The 19,193-nt window shown below is 37.3% G+C and overlaps 1 protein-coding gene across 5 annotated transcripts in view; it reads left to right on the top strand.

Annotated features, from left to right (window-relative positions):
• Positions 1-19,193, top strand: part of MAST4 (microtubule associated serine/threonine kinase family member 4) — a 576,259-nt gene that overhangs the window by 441,757 nt on the left and 115,309 nt on the right. For all 5 annotated transcript variants that reach the window (XM_025387801.1, XM_025387802.1, XM_025387804.1 and 2 more), the window contains one exon: positions 17,615-17,703. In XM_025387801.1, the coding sequence (XP_025243586.1) occupies positions 17,615-17,703 (89 nt within the window). The remainder of the gene's footprint in view (positions 1-17,614; positions 17,704-19,193) is intronic.

Genomic DNA, 19,193 nt, shown 5'->3' on the forward strand with positions numbered 1-19,193 from the left:
TATACTTTAATTCATCTGAGGGTTCCTATAACACCTAATTCAATGTAAATGCTGTGTAAATAGATCTTATACTGTATTGTGTAGGGAATAATGACAAGAAAAAATCTGTATGTGTTCAGTACTGATGCAATTTTTTTCACCAAGTGTTTTCTGTCTGAATTCGGTTGAGTCTGTGAATGCATGGCTCACGGATACAGAGACTGATGTTTAATATCAGCCTTTGGATGCTATATATTTTCTCCTATGTCTTTGTAAGCATTTTTGGTGTAATCCCATCTTGTGGTTGTAGTATAGCTTAACTACATTTTATTCAGGATTTTTAGGAGAAAGAGACTAATCATTTGTCCTACACTGTCTTTTGTTCATTGTCATCCCAGAAAAAGGCCCAAAAAGGATGTATGTATAGGGGAGATTGGTTGTTAATTGGCTTGATTAGAAACAAAACCCTGCCACATAAAAGAGGCAGTTAATTCTAGGGTGGTTGTTGAGTGGTCTCCAGTAAAAAGGAAAGGTTGGGTGCAGTGACTTAAGCTTGTAATCCCAGCACTTTGGGAGGCTGAGGCAGGAGAATCACTTGAGCCCAGGTGTTCAAGACCAGCCAGGCAACATAGCAACACCCCATCTCTATAAAATAAAAAGAAGAAATGAGAAAGTTAGTGGCTAAGCAGAGAGGTGATTGTTGAGGGTTCCAGCTTCCCAGTTCTTGGAGGGCAAGCCTGTTCTGTGTCAGGCTCAGTCCTTGTTCTCTTTTGAAATGCCCTCTCTTCCCTCAGTTCTAGACTCTGTCATCATTTGATTTTAGGCTGGCGTGACTCAGACAGAACTAGATCTGTATTGTGGGGTAGAGTATTAAAAATACATAGCTCATTTAGTACATAAAAAGCATTTGGAGGACAGGAGAACCAAAAAATGAGCTATCCTAAGAAGCGTTGTCAACCCTATTTCTATTCCTGGACCTTATCAATTTTTAATAAAACATTTAAAAAAGATCAGGGAAGCAGTTTTCTTCATTTCTGTACAAATTGATTAACTCTTTCTCCTGGATGAGCTAGAGATTAGTCTTTTTGAGGTAAAATCATCTCTTAGAAGAGAGAGTAGAAAACTAATCAGTGTTCTTTCTCTAAGAGGAAGTTTTAACAGTTGAAAAATGACCCATCTCTGAAGCAAGGCTTTGACAACAAGAGCCAGGAGAATTTGGGAGATAGAGTTATCATCTATAATTAATATATCATTAATTCTTTCTAACTATGGTGCTACACTTATTGCTCAGGGTTTTTTTTTTTTTTTTTTCTCTTTTGAAACTAGAACACAAACATTAATTGTTGGTTCTTCTGGTGTTTGCTGTGATACGATAATCCAAAAAAATTATTTCATAGGTGGAATTATGTTTTCTTTAACAATATATTATGGACACATTAATCTTCCCAGAGACCTCTTCATCAACCTTTTTCATATTTCTTAATGATAAAAAAATGTGCTTCTTTGTTAAATATCTTCTCTTTCTACAGCACTTATTTCAGAAAATGCCTTAACCTAAGATGGGGTACACTTTGTCTACCTGGCTATTGAAATCTTTCTCTAACAGTTGCATTTCTAGTTTAGATGACTTTATGTGCTGCTTTATCTTTATTTTTGCCTTTAGTTTCTCTCTCTTTTTTTTTTTTTAACATAGCTTTTGTCAAATCTTAGGTAGACTGATTTTTATTATTTATTTTTGTCCTCCTAGTTATACAAAGTCACTTAACTGAACAATGGATCTATTTAATAATGCAAGGAAAAGTCACCCTCCCTAGATTTCCTGATTACAAACTCCTTATAAGCACTTGTCTTGGGCCCTGGTACCAGTCCTCTGCCTGGGGCAAGATACTCTAAAAAATGTTGGAGGATTTTTGGTGGAGTAACATGGCTACTTACACATCAGAAAAACAAGTTGACTTAGAACAAGTAAACCAAATTGATGATGGTGTTCACGGAGTGGAGTGGGAGTTAACTTTGTCCTATGAAACTATTTATCTCCAAGTGCTAGTCTTCAATTTGTAGAAAGACAGCATAACCTCATGCTTACCACTTATCTGCCTTCTTATACATTATTTTAAAATATTGACACATTTAGATACAAAAATAGGTGCTCATGTGATGTTTTTTTAAAAAGTAAGACGAAAATGATTTCTTCTTATTTGAAATACATAGCATCAATTTTTTGGTGTACTGCCCGGGAGGCAAGCTAATAGTACAAAGTGTTTTCGCTCATTACCATATACTTTTGTGAGTTCGGAAAACACTGAAGCCTACTGTAATGAGCAGTCGCTGAAGCTAGTATCTGAAGACCCAGGCCTCTGGAGAGAGATCTTTAATTTAAGGATGTAGAGAACACTTTCTTTTGTATAAGCGAGCTCCACAATTTTATGATTATACTTGAATGAAAATATGTTATGACCACAAAGCCAAAGGAATGACTCGCTTGGTAGCTATTGACAGGTTTTATTTTCAAGATGGATTTAACTGCATTGTTGTTTTCAGATGTATTTTACCCTTTCAATAGGATTTAGGGTCTATTTAGAGAAATCGTAAGTGGAAGTAAGCAATAGAAGAGTTCATGTTTATTTCTTTCATAGTACCATTGATTTCTTTTCAGTAAGTTGAGACATCCTAATTCTGGTCTTGATATGCAGTTTAATTTCATGTGGGTGAATTATTCGAGATCCCTTTCAATATGGAAAGTTGACACAGTGGGGTCCCATCTGTCTATACTATTGAATTTCTGCTTAGAAATACTTCCATGTGAAGGTCAGGGATTCCATAGCTTTCATAAACAGGAATCCAGGGACACAATGAACAGGAACTCTCTGAGTCACTGCAGGGAATGCAGAATGAGTTTAGGTTGGGTGTCTGGTGAATATGGTGAGGAGGAATTGATGTGTTATCCTGGAGCTTGGAGTACTTACTAATAAGGACCAAATCTCCGACTAGGGACAAATGAGTTCATCTCATTAAACAGAAGGCTGGACCTGTGAGAAACAAGTGGTCATACCCAGAAGAAGCAGGCCGGAGATCTGAAAGTGACTGAAACCATGGTTAAACTTTTCCTTATTAACTGAAGCACTCTGTCTCATCCCATCTCCTGCCATAGTTTTAATCTAATCCACACAATTTAGTGAGGCCTCTTTCTACACACAGCTCCGTCTCCTATCTGCTTTCTTAGAGTCTAGGGAGTTCTTGGAGGATGGTAATGGTGGAAGGTACCCGACGAAAGGAATGACATCTTGAAAGAATTAAGTACAACAGAAGAATCTAAAATTTGAGGTTACAAGGCTATAAGATTTGCAAATATAAGATTTTTTACTGTTGACTTTGCTTTATTTTGAGATATCTATATATATCTCATATATATATATATATATCAGATATATATATATGCAGTCAGTATATCTTATTCTGATTTGCTGGCCAGATTTGCTTTCTGATGCATGTTATATTGTGGACATTAGTTCTTTTCCCCAAAACCAGTGCTGTACAAGGATGCTTCATATCATAAATCTGATTTCTGGGTTCTCTTGAACACTGAGAGTGAGTTATCTAGAAATAAAAAACCAAAAATGTCATATAAAAGGAGGCATGATCCAGAAATATGGATTTGATTTTGAAATCCACGAGAAAACAGTAGGACAAAAAAAATCTGCTACATGTGTAAACACAGTTCTATCCAGAGAGTTGTGTCTGGCTGGATCTGTTGGTTTGGGCAGGGATAAGGAAGGAAGTGCCTGCTTGACATGGGTAATTCGTGTGTTGGATCATCTACCTATGGATCTTTGAGAATACACTGTGTGGGAAGGAGTGTCCACATTGTGTCCACATCTCACCTGTCTACCATGAGCCCGAAAAATCTGTACACAAGTGTATCCTGGGATAAAAATCATGCTCCACTTGGTAATATTGGACTGTTTGTCCACCAGGGTCAGACTTACTACCTCCAGAAAAACCTCACAATCTGATGTAAAGCTCCATAGCTTGAGCCATCTCTTGTACCTGACCCTCATGCTATAGACTCAAAAGTCTGGTTTGATTGGTATCCCAAGTACCAGCTCCATCTTTTAGTTGTGGATTCCTAGTTACCAAGCTCATGTGATTTCTATGTATGACCAGAATGCTGAGATATTAATTTTTAAGTGTACATATAATCATTATTGGGCCTAGGCCCTTCAAAGGTCTTATTCTCTGCTTTGTAGACTGTCTGGCAAGATTGTTAAAAGTGCAGGTTCTGAAGGCAGACTGCCTGGGTTTAGATCCCGGTTCTCCCACTTACTAGTTCTATGATCTTGGACAAGTTACTGAACTTCTCAGTTCTTCACTTTTTCACATCCTACCTTATAGGATTGTCATGAAAATTAAACCCTTGCTCGGAGTGTGTTAAATGCTTTGTCAATGTTAGCAGTTATTATTATTTTTGTTCTTTTTAATCACTTTTGGGCAGACCTCTCCATGAAGCTAATCAGAAGGTTGTCTGGGGACTATGGTAGCAGAGGAAGATTGGGCTGATGTGCGTGGTTTTGACAGTGTTCCAAATCACTGAAGTCTGTTGAGTACAGTCCTTTGCATGTTGCTCCATCTTAATGTTGACAATTAGAAGCCCTTGGCCAGTGTTTGAGTGAATCCTTTGAACTTGTGGTTCTGAAGTTTTTGTTTTTCTATGTTTCTAAAGCCCACCAATTATACTTCTTACTGCTACATTCTTTCTATAACTAGGACAATGTTTACATTTACCATCAAGCCTTGCTGCTGTAGAACTAACCTCTTTTATAAAAACAAATATGCCTGAGAGAATGTATACCAGGGAGAAAGACCAAATATTTTATTTTGTTCTTTTTTCTTCCACAACATCAAGTACTCTAGAATTATTTTAATGGCCAAGATTTATAAAGCACTTGTGAGTTTATAAATTAAAAAATTATAAAAAACAGTGTGTGACAGGCACTATGATAATTTCTTTACATACATTATCTCAGTTAATCAAAAGAATATCGTTGCCCTCTGTGGTCATTGATATTCTTTTGGTTTTTGTGACAGTCTTGCTCTGTCACCCAGACTGGAGTGCAGTGGTGCGATCTCAGCTCACTGCAACCTCCGTCTCCCAGGTTCAAGTGATCCTTCTGCCTCAGCCTCCTGAGTAGCTGGAATTACAGGCATGTGCCACCATACCCAGCTAATTTTTGTATTTTTAATATAGACAAGATTTCGCCATGTTGGTCAGGCTGGTCTCGAACTCCTGACCTCAAGTGATCCGCCTGCCTCGGCCTCCCAAATTGCTGGAATTACAGGCATGAGCCACTGTGCCTAGCCATGGTTATTGATATTATTATCCCTGTTCTACAGATCAGTAAATTGAGGCTTATCGGGTTTGGAATTTGACACTAGGTCTACTAATGTCAAGTCCTTGTATTTGATGGTTGCATTCTCCTAAGAAACTGAGTCCATTTAATTTAAAACAGAACGATCTCTTCCTTTGTAGAACAGAGTTACTGTATGTTCACATAAGAAGTAGTCGAGCATATCCATCTGTCTCATGCAGATTTCTACCTTCCAATGTACCCTGGTTGTGGGAGCCACTTATCCTCCCTTCTTAGGCTCTGCTTGCCACTAATTGGTGGTGCTATGTTGGCAAGTCACTTCATTGTCTTCCAGACCTAAAATTCTGTTACTTACCCCACAAATAACAACAGCAAGGAACACTCATTACCCAGACTGAATACTGAGCATCTTAAAGGCCAGCGTCTTCTGGTAATTCCCCAGCCCTCCTGTCTTTAGCAACAGAATTGGTTCCTTGTGGCCAATTTCATCTTTGCAAAATGAGAGAATGACTAAGAAAACATTAGTGGATGCAAATGAGGAAAAGAAAAGACATCTGTCAAGTTAATTAAGGGAAAACATTCCTTTGACCTCTTTTTTTTTCCCTGCGCTTTTCACCAAGGTGGGCTATTCTTCCTTCCTTAGAGACTACTTCCCTTTTCGTGTTAGAAACAAATAGTAAGGACCAAGCACGAAACTATGGGATAAACACACAACTAATTTTAATATCCATTTGGCAGTTTTCCTGTTGCTTCTCCATTTAGGAAACATTTTCTTCTACTTCTGCCCATTATCACAGCTTTGACATTCATGTCATTAACAGAATGTCATTTTGCAAGATACTGAATTAGGAGCAGCTAGCAACAAAACATGCTGAACAGAAAGACACTGGCTTTTTGCCACATGACTTCTCACAAAAAAGAACAAAGTGGAGCTCTGGTGTCGGTTTCTTATATTTGTATGTTTGTGTTCTGATTGTGGAGGCACATGAAATCAGGGACAGTTCACTTGTGGGCAGAACATTATGCCAAACTGCTATCTAAAAGCCAAATGCTGTAGAGCTGGGAGGTGTTAAATAGTCATGCTGTTCATTCTGGGCTTGAAATAAATTTCTGTTGAGTGTCATAAAAGGAGATTTGGTGGTCATGGAAGTAAGCCCCCTTCCCTTTTGTGGGTCAAAAATAAGCAGTCTTTGGGTCCTCTGAAGCAGAAGGAAGGATATTTTTATGGTTAGTGATTAGCTATGTAGCTAAATTATAGACTAAAATATATTCACCAAATTAAATAGTTCTAGTGGTAGCAAGTTAAACTGAGATTTAATTTCTGTATAGAGAAGGCTGAAATGGGTGAAACTATATTATAATAATTCAGTTGCTATGTATATATTCAAATAAGTTTTGGATATAAGGACATCTCCCAATCAAGCTTTCTAAAGCCAATGACCATTTCATAAAAGCAGTGCAAGTGGGACATGAGGTACAGGAGAAAAAAGTTAATAGTAGAATTTTACTGTGTTATTTCCCAAAAGGAAGACTGGAACATTAGATTGAAGTTATTGTATTAACTCTGGCTTGGGACTGCCCCCACTGTCTAAGGTCTTTTTAAGAGTTACTTCCTTATCCCTGGCCAATTGAGAATAATCTAATGACATTAAATTAATTGAGTAAAGTAATTTTAACAGTAGGACTTTGAACTTAGTTTTTCTGCTACTTGGAAAAAGATATATCAAATTGTGACATTAATATACTGAGTACAAAACACGGAAGTTAAAAACAAAAAACAACTTGTTTATGTCACACACATCTTCCCTACCCCCAGCACACACTTGTAAAGTAGATGTTTAGAAAACCATTAATTTGTGTTTTGTGTATCTTTTCTTATTTGCCCAGTATGCCTGTTGACTTCTCTTTGGTCCCTATAATAACTGAAGTATGGACAGCCAACCATTTGGATGTCTGTCTCATAGGTATTTGATCTGACCTTTCCCCCTGTTATAAAACTGTTATAAAACTGGCTCCACCACCTCCACTTTCCCCCAACTTTGCTACTTTGATAACCCAACTCTAGGTAGGGCCAGCCTGGTCATAGCTGCTCTTTGTCCTTGGCAGGCTAGATTAGACCATGTGAGTTTTAAATGACTTTATACTACGTTTTAGGTAGCATCAGCCCCTGGAGAAGTTTCCCAAGTTACAGCACATGTCCTTTAGCTCTTAGAGATAATTACCTGGCCTTTCCAGTACTCTCTTCCCATCTTCATCTCAAATGGTAACATTCTTTATTGTGTGTCTTTGATCTTTGGGCTGTTGTACTAATCTTAAATCCAAAAGCCAGCTCCATCATTGACTCTCCCAGCCCTTGAGGTCCTTCCTGTAAATAGACGACCTGCCCCGATGACCTAGAATCCCTGGGGTGGGCATGCAGACCAGGTATCTTTTATGACTCATGTTGCAGATAAATTGCACTAAAAAATTAATAGGCAATGAGATATAGGCCCTTCTCACATTAATTACTTTTTACTTCTAACATTTAAAAAAGTTGGATTTATTCTGCTAGTATAAATCCTTCCTTCTTCCCCACCTTTTTTTTTTTTTTTTTTAAAATTAGAGAGGGTCTTGCTCAGTTTAGTCTTATAAATTGGACTATATGTTTGTTCTCCAAGTTAAATTATAAACTTCTGGAAGGCAGGGACCACATTTAGCCAGTCATTCAAAAGTATTTAATGTATATCTATTCAAGTAATTTTTTTCTGTGTTCTTCTGGGTAATATCCATTTGGCAGTTTTCCTGTTGCTTCTCCATTTAGGAAACATTTTCTTCTACTTCTGCCCATTATCACAGCTTTGACATTCATGTCATTAACAGAATGTCATTTTGCAAGTAATTTTTTTCTGTGTTCTTCTGGGTATCCAAAGGGATTCAGTGTTACATAAAATATAATCCGTGTTCTCAAAAAATTTTTAGCCCACTCCTAGGCTGTAAGCTTCATGTACAATCCCAGGCTATGTGTTATGTTATTGAGTAAATGACCACCAAGTGATACTGTGTTTGCCAGGTTTACTGCAATACGACCAGGTGAATGTCAGCCACCAATGACACGTGCTAATACTGTGACGTCAGAGCCCTCCATGTTAGCCCTGTAGAAATAACTATGCTGATATGTCCAACTTTGAAATAGAGCCACAAAATGGAGAATAACTCAGGAGAAATGAGTTGTTAAAAATGTACATTCATGCACAGTGTAACATTTCAGTCAACAACAGACCACATATATGAAGGACCGCATATACACAGGTGGTCCCACATGATTGCAATGCCGTATTTTTACTGTACCTCTGTGTTTAGATCCTGTCAACCTGAAAGGAGAAGTTCAAGGCAAAATTAAGATATGTAGAGAGTTTCATTGGGGCTAAGTTTGAGGATTGCAACCCTGAGCAGAGATTCAAGTTGCTCTGCATGTGCACTCCAATTAGCACCAGTTACAGGTAGATTTTTAAAGGGAAAGAAGAGGTAGTTCCTAAATTGTTTACCAAGAATTTATGTTAAAATAACACAAGCGGCTCAAGCCTGTAATCCCAGCACTTTGGGAGGCCGAGACGGGTGGATCACGAGGTCAGAAGATCGAGACCATCCTGGCGAACACGGTGAAACCCCGTCTCTACTAAAAAATACAAAAAAAACTAGCCGGGCGAGATGGCGGGCGCCTGTAGTCCCAGTTACTTGGGAGGCTGAGGCAGGAGAATGGCGTAAACCCGGGAGGCGCAGCTTGCAGTGAGCTGAGATCCGGCCACTGCACTCCAGCCCGGGCGACAGAGCGAGACTCCGTCTCAAAAAAATAAAAATAAAAAAAAAAATAAAAAAAATAACACAAGCTATTAATTGTGTATCCATTGTCATTTCTGTCATAAATTCCAGGAAGATGAAGATAATGAGTGAGGCAACTAGTCAGAAACAAAATGCCTTTAAACGGTTTTCCCCCAGGCAAGGTGAGGACGTGACTGAAGTCTCTACTCCTGCCTCTTTGGGCCTGATAGATTTTGCATATTTCACGTAGCTCTGACTGCTCTGAGCTATTTTTCTTTTCTCAATACACAAATACCATTGTGTTGCAGTTGCCTCCAGTGTTCAGTACAGTAACATGCTACACAGGTTTGTAGCCTGGGGTCCATAGACTATCCCGTATAGCCTCAGCGTGCAGTAGGCTCTACCATCTAGGTTTGTGTAAGTGCACTCTGTGATGTTTTCACAAGGACAAAATAACCTAATGAGGCATTTCTCTAAATGTATCTCTGCTAAGCAACAGGTGACTGTATTTTCGTCAGGCAGATCACTGAAATTACGAGATTATTTAGGGAAGTTATATGAAATGGATAGATAATCTGCAATGCATAGTATGTTCTGTAAAATTCTAGTGTATATTGTTTATGAAAATGTGTTTAAAAGCTGAATGGGAATTTATCTCACACTTCAGCAAATTTTTGTTATCTCTTTTCCAGATTCTGCCTTAGAGTCTAGTTATCTGTGAATCAGTCTTGTCTCTCCTTTTATACTTTAAACACCTTGAAACAGCTTCGTTTTCTTATCTCACACAGTACTTTGTACATGGGAATAGACATTCCAGAAATAGTTGTTATATTGGATAGTGCCTTTTCTAATATCTACATGTTCAGCTGTTTCTCTTTTCTTCTATGAAGACAGAGAATTGGGCCAGAACTCACTGTGGATTTGTCGTAATGGATTAGATATATTTCCAGGAAGTACTATATAAGGTAATATCTATTTTCCTATTGACTTTCTTCAGAATTTTTGAAAGCTTATCCCTTTCTCTAGCTATTGAAATTAGCCTAATTTTTTGTTCATAGGTGAAAGCAGTGTAGGCAACCATTCATTCCCATTGTAATTAATGCCTTTAGAAGAGGTTTTCTGCTAATAGAAAAGTTAAGTTCAAGTATCAAGCCAGTAATGTCAATAATTACATCCCCCTGATCACTATGACCTGAATCATTTCATTACATTGATACAAATATGGAAAGGCCCGAGGCACTCGGGCTTGAGTCGCCTCAGCATCATCACTTGCTATTTCTCCAAGTTTTCTGAGGCTGTACACAAGAGTACAGACTGATGTAACACATTGAATTTTGGAGCTGTGTTTGTACAAACTAATTTTTAAAGTAAAATACTATATTTGAAAGCAGAATCACAGGCGATTAAGAGTGCATTCAATATGCACATCAATTCGACATCCTAACTGGTCCTCCTGCTTCCTCCTTTTAATCTAGCAGCCAGAATGATTCTCTAAAAACAAAAGTCAGGTTATGTTCAGAACCTTCCAACAGCTTCCCTTGTCACTCAGGCTAAAAACCTGACTGCACTGTGGGCTGCAGGCTGCTGCAGACCTGCCTCCTGCCATGGCTCTACCATCCTCTGATGGCACTCTTCCCTGGCTCTCTGCACACCTGCCGTGCTCACCTGCCTGCTGCTCCTAGAACACTCCGGCCTCAGGGCCTCTGCTTTTGCTGAATGCTCACTCCCTTGCTTTCTGATCTTATACTCTCTTACCTCCCCAGTGAGGCCTTTCCTGACCACCTGTTTGAAATTGTGAACTCCCACCCCTGCACTCTCTGTCTACTTTGTGCATTATTTTTCCTCCATCGCTATCTCATGTACCACAAATTTTACAAATTCGTTATGTTCATTTTCTGCTTTTCCCTCCAAAATGTAAGCTTCCTTGAGAACAGAGACTTTTGTTTGTTTAGAAAAGTGCCTAGCATCTTAGGCACTCAGAAAGTAATTTATTGAAGGAATTAATGAAAGCTTGGGAGGAGCCCTGATTTCATGGGCCATAAGGAAGATGATCCCAGCGAGTTTCTTAACTTCACATTAGTAGCAAAGGGTGTGTGACAAAGGCAGAGAACAGCTTTGTTCTCTGCTGCCTTCTAAGGAGTAATAGTGCTTATCCAGCCAGCTACTAGGTGTGGCCTTGTGCTATTCAGAAAAAGTGGTGGAGATGTAGACTTGAGGATGCCTAGAAAGAAAGGGTCGACTGATTTACATGAGAAAGACAGTTATTTCTGGGAGAAGACAACAGAATGTAGGCAAAAGTAGAGATATCCAGGTGAAGCAGCAATAAGCAGGATTTGGGGAAGAAGTGTCCAAAGAAGATTTTAAGAAATGTTTGCTTTATGTTGCATGATATAACATGATATAATTTTTCTTTCAAATATAGCCTCTTGTCAAAGACATTTTTCAAAGCTTTTTCAATCAAATGCACAGAGTTCTAGATCTTTAATGTTGCAAAGAGGAAACAGAAATGTCCATGATATATAATTTTAGTGCATTTAGGAATCCTCAAATTTGCTTCAAAGGAATAATCTAAAAAAGGAATGAATTAGACCCATATTTATGTTGCCATGGTTAAACCTCAAAAACATAATGTTGAGTGAAAAAAAAGTAAGTTACAGAATATCTAATTCTGTATAGATATTCATCCAAAAGTATAATTCATCCAAAAGTCAAAAACATGACCGTCATACAAATATGAAATGAACATGTATCAAATATTTTGTTTAACGTATCAGTGAGGGCAACAGTAACATTAAAACAGGTTCAAAGAGATTTTTTTAAATCAGACATATATGAATATATATACATATATAGTCAGGAATTATGAAACAAATTTGCTCATAGATGCAAAATTAGTATCTTATAGGACATTGATAGTAAATATTTGAGTTCATCTTTCCTTGGGGTGGACATTAATTGTATCTTCACCAGATAAAATTCATTCACATTATTATGGATGAGAATCATTTGCATTACTCCCAGTTTTCTACTTAACTTAAGCATCTACAGAGTTTTAAAATCACCTAGTCAATAGAAAAACAATGTGTATACCTTTACAGAATCAAATAATTCCCAGGGATCATCTACTATACAAAGCCCAACAAGCCACTAAAAGGTAACTCTTAATTTCTTTTGTACAATTTCAAGTCTCTGTTTTTCCTGTTATGTGATACTACTAGTGAAAAGTGGAACCACACACGTAGTGTGGTTATACATATAGTATGTGTATGTAGTATCATACAAATAGGATAAATGATACAGTTGCTTGTTCCAGTGTGGTAGGAATTGTTGGATTATTTTTCTATTTTTTTAAATTTTTGAGACCAAAAAAAAATAAGTTTATGACTATTTCTCTCATCTGTTTCAACCTCTTCATTGTGAAGAGATGGAGATAGAAACCTGCTTAGTTTATAACATTTATTCTGCAGTACCACATTAGCTAGACAATTTCTGCCTTCCGGTCATGCCCTATTTCTTCCATTTCAGATGACTTCTTTGTTTAAGAAATATTCATATGATCATCTTCTCTTAAGGTGTGAGGAAACAGTTAGCAGATGTTCATGGACAGTAAAGCTCTGGTCTATGATTGGTCTCCTGTGCAAATTTATCACATTTTCATCAGGACGAAGTAATAATTCTAGCTTTCCAGAATTACCGGGGCCCCTCTTACTCAATTCACTATATTATTACTGCCCCTCAATGATGGTTAGTCTTATATTTTACTGAATGTTGACCTTTCAAGTCAGCCGTGAATGTAAAAATCACGGCCTGTTGGGGTTTCCTCTCTTCATTGTTCTTGCCATGGTCAGAAATGATCAGAATTTATGTCTCAAAGTGAATGTAATTTAAAATTAAGTTAGATTTCAGCTACTCAGAGTAATTGGAAAAGGCCACAACCTGGTGGGCCTCGCAGTTTTTAGAGACCTGGTGGGGGATGGCTAACAGGTTCTTCTGCCAGGAAACAAGTGGCAGACCCAGATGTGAAACTTTTACAGGTCCCACCAAGCCTTTCTTATGGAGCACGGAGCATAAGGACAACTTCTGCAGAAATGGAATGGGGTACTTGGAACCAAAAGTACATACACCTCCTTCCCCACCCGCCTCCATCTTAGTAGCCCATAGTCCTCTTTGTCCCTCACACTGAGCCAGGCCTGACTTAGATGATGAAATGCATGGCCTGTCTCTTTATCTTCCTAGCAAATGGGAGGTGCTTTTGGCAGCAATTAGGAAATTGAGAAGCTCCTTGTGAAACTGTTTTGGCGATGGTAACAGTGAACTCAGGGAGCAGGTGTGGTACCTTGTTCAATCCTCATTTCGCCTGCCTGAGCAAAAACCATGCAGACAAATAAAACACTTCCTGGTGGTGACCTCATGTCACTCCAAAGCATCTCCACCCAAGCACCCATTCAGCTGTGACATTCTTACACACAGTGTTCTGTCCATGCCTGCTCACCTCCTACCCTTCAGGGGCAGCCAGTCCTTCTCCCTCAAGGTCCTATCATCAGAACATCTTTCCCCCTTCCCATTCTTCTCAGATTCTATAGTCAGCAAAGTGCGTTTCTTGTGCTCTAAGTTAGCTTTCTGTGCCTCATAGTTGCCCCTAGGAGGAGCTTCCCAAGGAGGTTCCAGATAAATGAAGAAAGTAAAAATAAATGCTTACTTGTGATCATCAGCTCCTGTCCTAATCCATTGTTTATGCCATTGTCTCAAGTTGTTATATGACTGTTTTCTCAGCCTAAATTCTGAATTTGCAAGTAGTGACTCTGTGCCATTATGTTAATACAACAATAGTTGTCACCTTCTAAATTCAGAGAACAAACTGTGCATCTTATCCACAGGAAAGTAAGTTTTTCCATGTGCTGCTTCAACTGGAGAACTGAGAGAGGAGGTACTTTGTGGGAAATGGTTAGTCTCACATTGAGCTTTCAGATTGCAGTATGCGCATGGTGGATGGCTTCTAGCTGTTGAAGAATGAAGTCAAAAGAATGCATTTAGGGATGGAATAGTTGCAACTTGAGTTCATAACTTTTGTTTAGTTTCATTTTTGCGGGCGTGTCCCTGTGTCCCTAAGGATGAAAACTGGAGATAACTCTTTACAAGCTCAAATGCTTGGATAAGGGTGAATAATAAAGAAGAGATTCCTGCTACAGGAGAAGTAGTATTCATGTTTAATCTGGTCACACATCACCTGTTTTTGCCTTGGGTGACTTTGCTTGAAAAAAAAGAGCAAGGCAGAATTGACTTAGTTGTGCTGGTGAAAAGAAAGGAGGCTTTAATTTGTCTGAGTGGAGATGTTTCCACTATTTTATCACTTAATGGATTAAATGAGTAGGCGTGGCCGTGAACACCTGGAAAGGCTGCCTGACATGCAAGTGCCATAAACCTCTGCTTTCATGGGCAGAAAAGTATGTGATACCTGGAGAACAGGGGTCAGCTCAGCGTTTTGCACCAATGTTATTATTAATGTGGGCATTGCCAGGTGCTGTGGCAACCTAGGTGGCAGATACAGTTCCAACTCAATTGGAGTTTTCTTACTGTTGGGGTTAAGTGCAGATTTTAATTCATTTATTGGGAACCAGATACTTAGAGTAATAAGATTGGGTGACTGTCAGATATACCAGAAGCAGGTACTATTGAGATTGGATGACTTTTCCCTCCTGTACCCTGGAAAGGTTTTCTACAGAATATCTCAGTAGGGTCCTAGGATTTTAAAAGTATTTAGATATATATATATAAAGGCCTAGGTATTTGGGAATGAAATGCAATGTAAAGTGTCCCTCTACCCTTGAAAATTTTAGCAACAATTCATTCATAAGGCTAAGACCCCATTGCATAAGTATAGAGATTTATCTCCTGTACATATGGAAATATATCTTAGCCTATACTATATAAACACTGGCTTTGCTACTTTGGGAACATTTGATGTTTAAAAGCTTTCTATTTCATTGTCGAGAGAGATTCCGGAAAGTTCCAAGTCTGTTGTAATTTTAATATCATCTCTAGCTTCATTTTGAAAGGAAAAAAGGTTAGAGGAGACACTTTCAGTGATGAGTTATGCTTTGATTATTCATGGCATTTATCAATAAGATATACCTTCGATAATTTGTTTTGTGTAACATATACCTATACCTTAAATATGGTAAACTGTTCAAATTCTGAGGTAGTTTGTTTTTAACTTCTCTTCTTTTAACTTGCTCATGTATTCATAGATGAAGTAGCCTGTTTTCTTTCACTCTACATTGCATTCATAATGAATCATCTATTTATAAAGATTAGAAATCTGTATAGAGAAGTAGACGCACCCAGGATGACTGTAATGTAAATCTGTTAGTATATTGACCAAACAAGTATATTTTATTTGCGGGTTTTATTTAGACATTTCTTTTTGAGATTTTTTTGAATCACATTTTTGAAATCACTTTTCTACCCTTTTTGATAGACTTTAAATAACTAATACAATTTTGAGGGTTTGTTGTTTGTATTTTCATTTTTTTAAAAATCTAAATTGTTCACTATTTTGCCTGTTGTGGTAGTATATTTACATTAGTGTGTATGGTAATATACATTTCTTAGAAAATTTTTAAGTTTTTCTTTAAGAAATAACATCTTCTAAATTTAGTTTTAAGTATATCAGTATATTTTATACCTAGTTAAGATAGTCATTAGATTACTATTTGCACTGATACACATTTCTTATTAATTTTATTTATACATATAAACAATAAATATGTTGAAAAGATTTTTATACATGATGTAGATCAAGTGCTAAACATGAAAAAATATAGCCATTTTTATAACAACCTGAATTTCAGTCAATTTGCTGAAAGAAGTTTGCTGACATTTCCAGGACATAAATCTGTCATTTATAATTTCTTCTATTAGCAACAGCAAGTTAATATATTTAATATTTCTGTATTGGAATGAAAGGAGACATTAATTTGAATTAACACTAAATATACAGTATCTTTTAAAAACAATCAGACTGTCTGATTTGATGATTGTGAATTTAATAGGTTGAATACGTACATTTCTTGATAGATGAGTTGATAATATCCAACCCACCTTCATAATTAAATATCAAAAGTCTATTCTTATTAACAACTGCTTTAAGGCTGAGTAAACATGATCTTAATTAAACTCACAGATAATACTAGGGAATGCTGATTGCTGCACTAAGGAAAACAAAGTGATGCAGCCCGACCTTAAGAAATTATAAATATAGGACTGTTGACAAATGATAATAAGCAGCAAACATCTAAGAGAAGATAACTCCGAAGTTCGTATTGGTGAAAGAAATTGGGTTTGGTTTTGAAATGTATTATTTGAATATTTAGAAACGTTTTCTCACTGTACCTAAATTAGAAGTCCAGTGAAAATTCCTGTTTCAGGAATCTGGTATAACAGAGGTCTGTCCTGCATTAAGAAGGTATTGCAATAAACTCTTAATGGTGGTTGATGGCAGCATAGTGTAGGAGGATAGAGGCACAGAGCCCTGAACCTTGTTATAGGTGAATTAAATGAGGTAACTTACTGAGTTTTATCACCCTCCTCTGACTACTGTATTGCTAATAGAGAATGAAGTGCCAATCTATTTTGAAGAAAAGCAAATGAAAATGAGATAATATCCACTTCACCATCCGCCAGTTTTATATTTGTCTTATTCTTTAAGGCTTGTGAAAGTTACTTTGAAATCAAATTAGCCATTTTATAACTTCCTACTAGCAGAAACAGGAACAAATTGTTGCCCTGTGCTCATGTGTAGTAATTTATTTCTAAGCTCTGGGTATTCACGATCAAACCAGTAGCTAGCATGCTTGTGAAAGAGGACCATCACTATTGTTTTTATACACTGGGATCTGATTTTATGATTCCAGAACATTTACCTTAATAAAGAATTTGTGAATGCCATATACAAGATGAAAAATGAATGAGTGGTGAGATACATTTATCTTAGGCATCAGCTATTCTGTTGACAAAAGGCACAAATAAGAAATTTTGTCTAAATAATTAGATTTTTAATTAGTGCATCATTATAAGATTAACGTCATTGCGCTTCATTGCATGTAATTTTGTATTAGAAATTTTGTGTCAGCAAAGATGCTCCCTGTGGTTTGCTGATTTGAATCCTTAATTTATCACTTGTGTGTATGGCATGTTGCATATTTGCAGTCAAGCGCTGGAAGAAGGTATTTGATTATTGCTCCACTGGTGGTGAGGCATATTGATGGTGTTGTGCTTTATGAATACATTATATTTTCTGATATTCAAGAGGCAGCCACCCCTCAAATATTAGTGAATGCATAATTGTAATAATTTTAACAATAACACGAGCAGATAGGTTGTTCAACCTGGTCCATGTCTACCTGGAACATGCTTGAACATTATCGATGCTGTATTCTTTTTAAACGTTGTTTCTTCTTTCGTTTTGATAGTTGCCGAACAAGCAACCGGAAAAGCCTAATAGGCAATGGGCAGTCACCAGCATTGCCTCGACCACACTCACCTCTCTCTGCTCATGCAGGTAATTGGTTACCATTTCTTGAGTTTTGTTTTATTTCTTTATTTGTTGGTTTTTAAAATAATTAATGCATTTTGAGATTTGGTGTGTCTTCACATGTTATCTTTGTTTTCCTGTTGTTTTATCCCTAAGTTGTTCTTTGCGACATGTTAGCCCAAATCTTATCCTTTCTGTTTAACTGTTTGGACTCTAAAATATAGAATTCGTTTTTATATGGAGTCCCTTTTTAATTATTTCTTTCTCCATTTCTAAATGCCTGGATGATACAAGACATGGTTTTCATGTTAGGAATATCCTTGGGAAATGTAAACATGATAACTCATATGAAAAGTACTAATGTTAAGAACTGTTCAGCATATTTCTCCCTAAAATTGAACTTGTCTAATATATTGTGATGGTCATTTTAGGGACAATGAAGATTTAAGAGACAAAGCCTTTGGCCTCAAGTACGTTATAGAATTATAAGGAAGGTTAGAGCAGTACTGTAAAAACTAGACAATGATAACTGCTTTATATGCTGGTTTGTTGTTTTTTTTTTCCAAAGTTCTATCCATGGTGATGCAAAGAAGAGAAGGGTTAATTCCAATAAAGAAAGTCTGGAAGCCTTTAAAGGAGCCATTTGCTCAAGATGTTGAAAGATGAGCAAGACTTTGTTGGCTGGTAGAGATGGAGTGAGAGGAAGGGAATTCTCAGTGTATGGCTAGAGTGTGGGATGTGTGTACTTCATTAAGAGAACATAAGGATGGAAAGGCAGAGGAAGGTCAGGAAGTGGGAGGAAGTTTGACTTTGAAGCCCTTTTAAGGGTTTTAAGGAGGATCTGTGTTATAGGAAGGTATCTTCAGGATTGTGAAGGATGAAGGTTAGAAGAATGAGCTCTTAGCCCTACTTCACTGTACTCTTGTGAAAACTCTCAATTTGACATTCATGTGTTCTCAGATGATCTTGACTTCATATTTACATGCAGGGCTATCACTCTCACCCAGAAAGCAGTTCTTAAGCTCAAGGGGCATTTCAAGTTCAGATTGGGAGTTGTCTGTTATATCACTGGGGAGAAGAAGGAGAGAAAAGTAGTTGCTCCTTTGGAGTGAAATTTTATTTTCTCTGTAGAAATAATTAAAGGAATTAAAGGTGGTAAAGTAAAAAGGTAAAAGATAAATAGATAAAATTATGACACTGTAAAATGACCACTAACATCTAGAAAGGCCTCTGCCAGGTAAAACCTTAGAGTTGGAGAAGCTCTTACACAGATGAAGACAAGTTCTAGACCACTCATTGCAGCATCATCTGTAATAGCTAAACATTTGAAGTAACCTAAGGATCTATGACTTGGAAAATGAATAAATGAATTGTGGCATAGTTATATCCAAAACACACTGTGCACATAGAAAACAAATGAACACTACTCAGATTTGCTTGTATGAAGCTCAAATATATTGTTGAACAACAAAAGCAAGTCACAAAAGAATATTATGTAAGCCTTTCATATGAAGTTA

The sequence above is a fragment of the Theropithecus gelada genome, chromosome 6 (genome assembly GCF_003255815.1).
Source record: "Theropithecus gelada isolate Dixy chromosome 6, Tgel_1.0, whole genome shotgun sequence".
Lineage (NCBI taxonomy): Eukaryota > Metazoa > Chordata > Mammalia > Primates > Cercopithecidae > Theropithecus > Theropithecus gelada.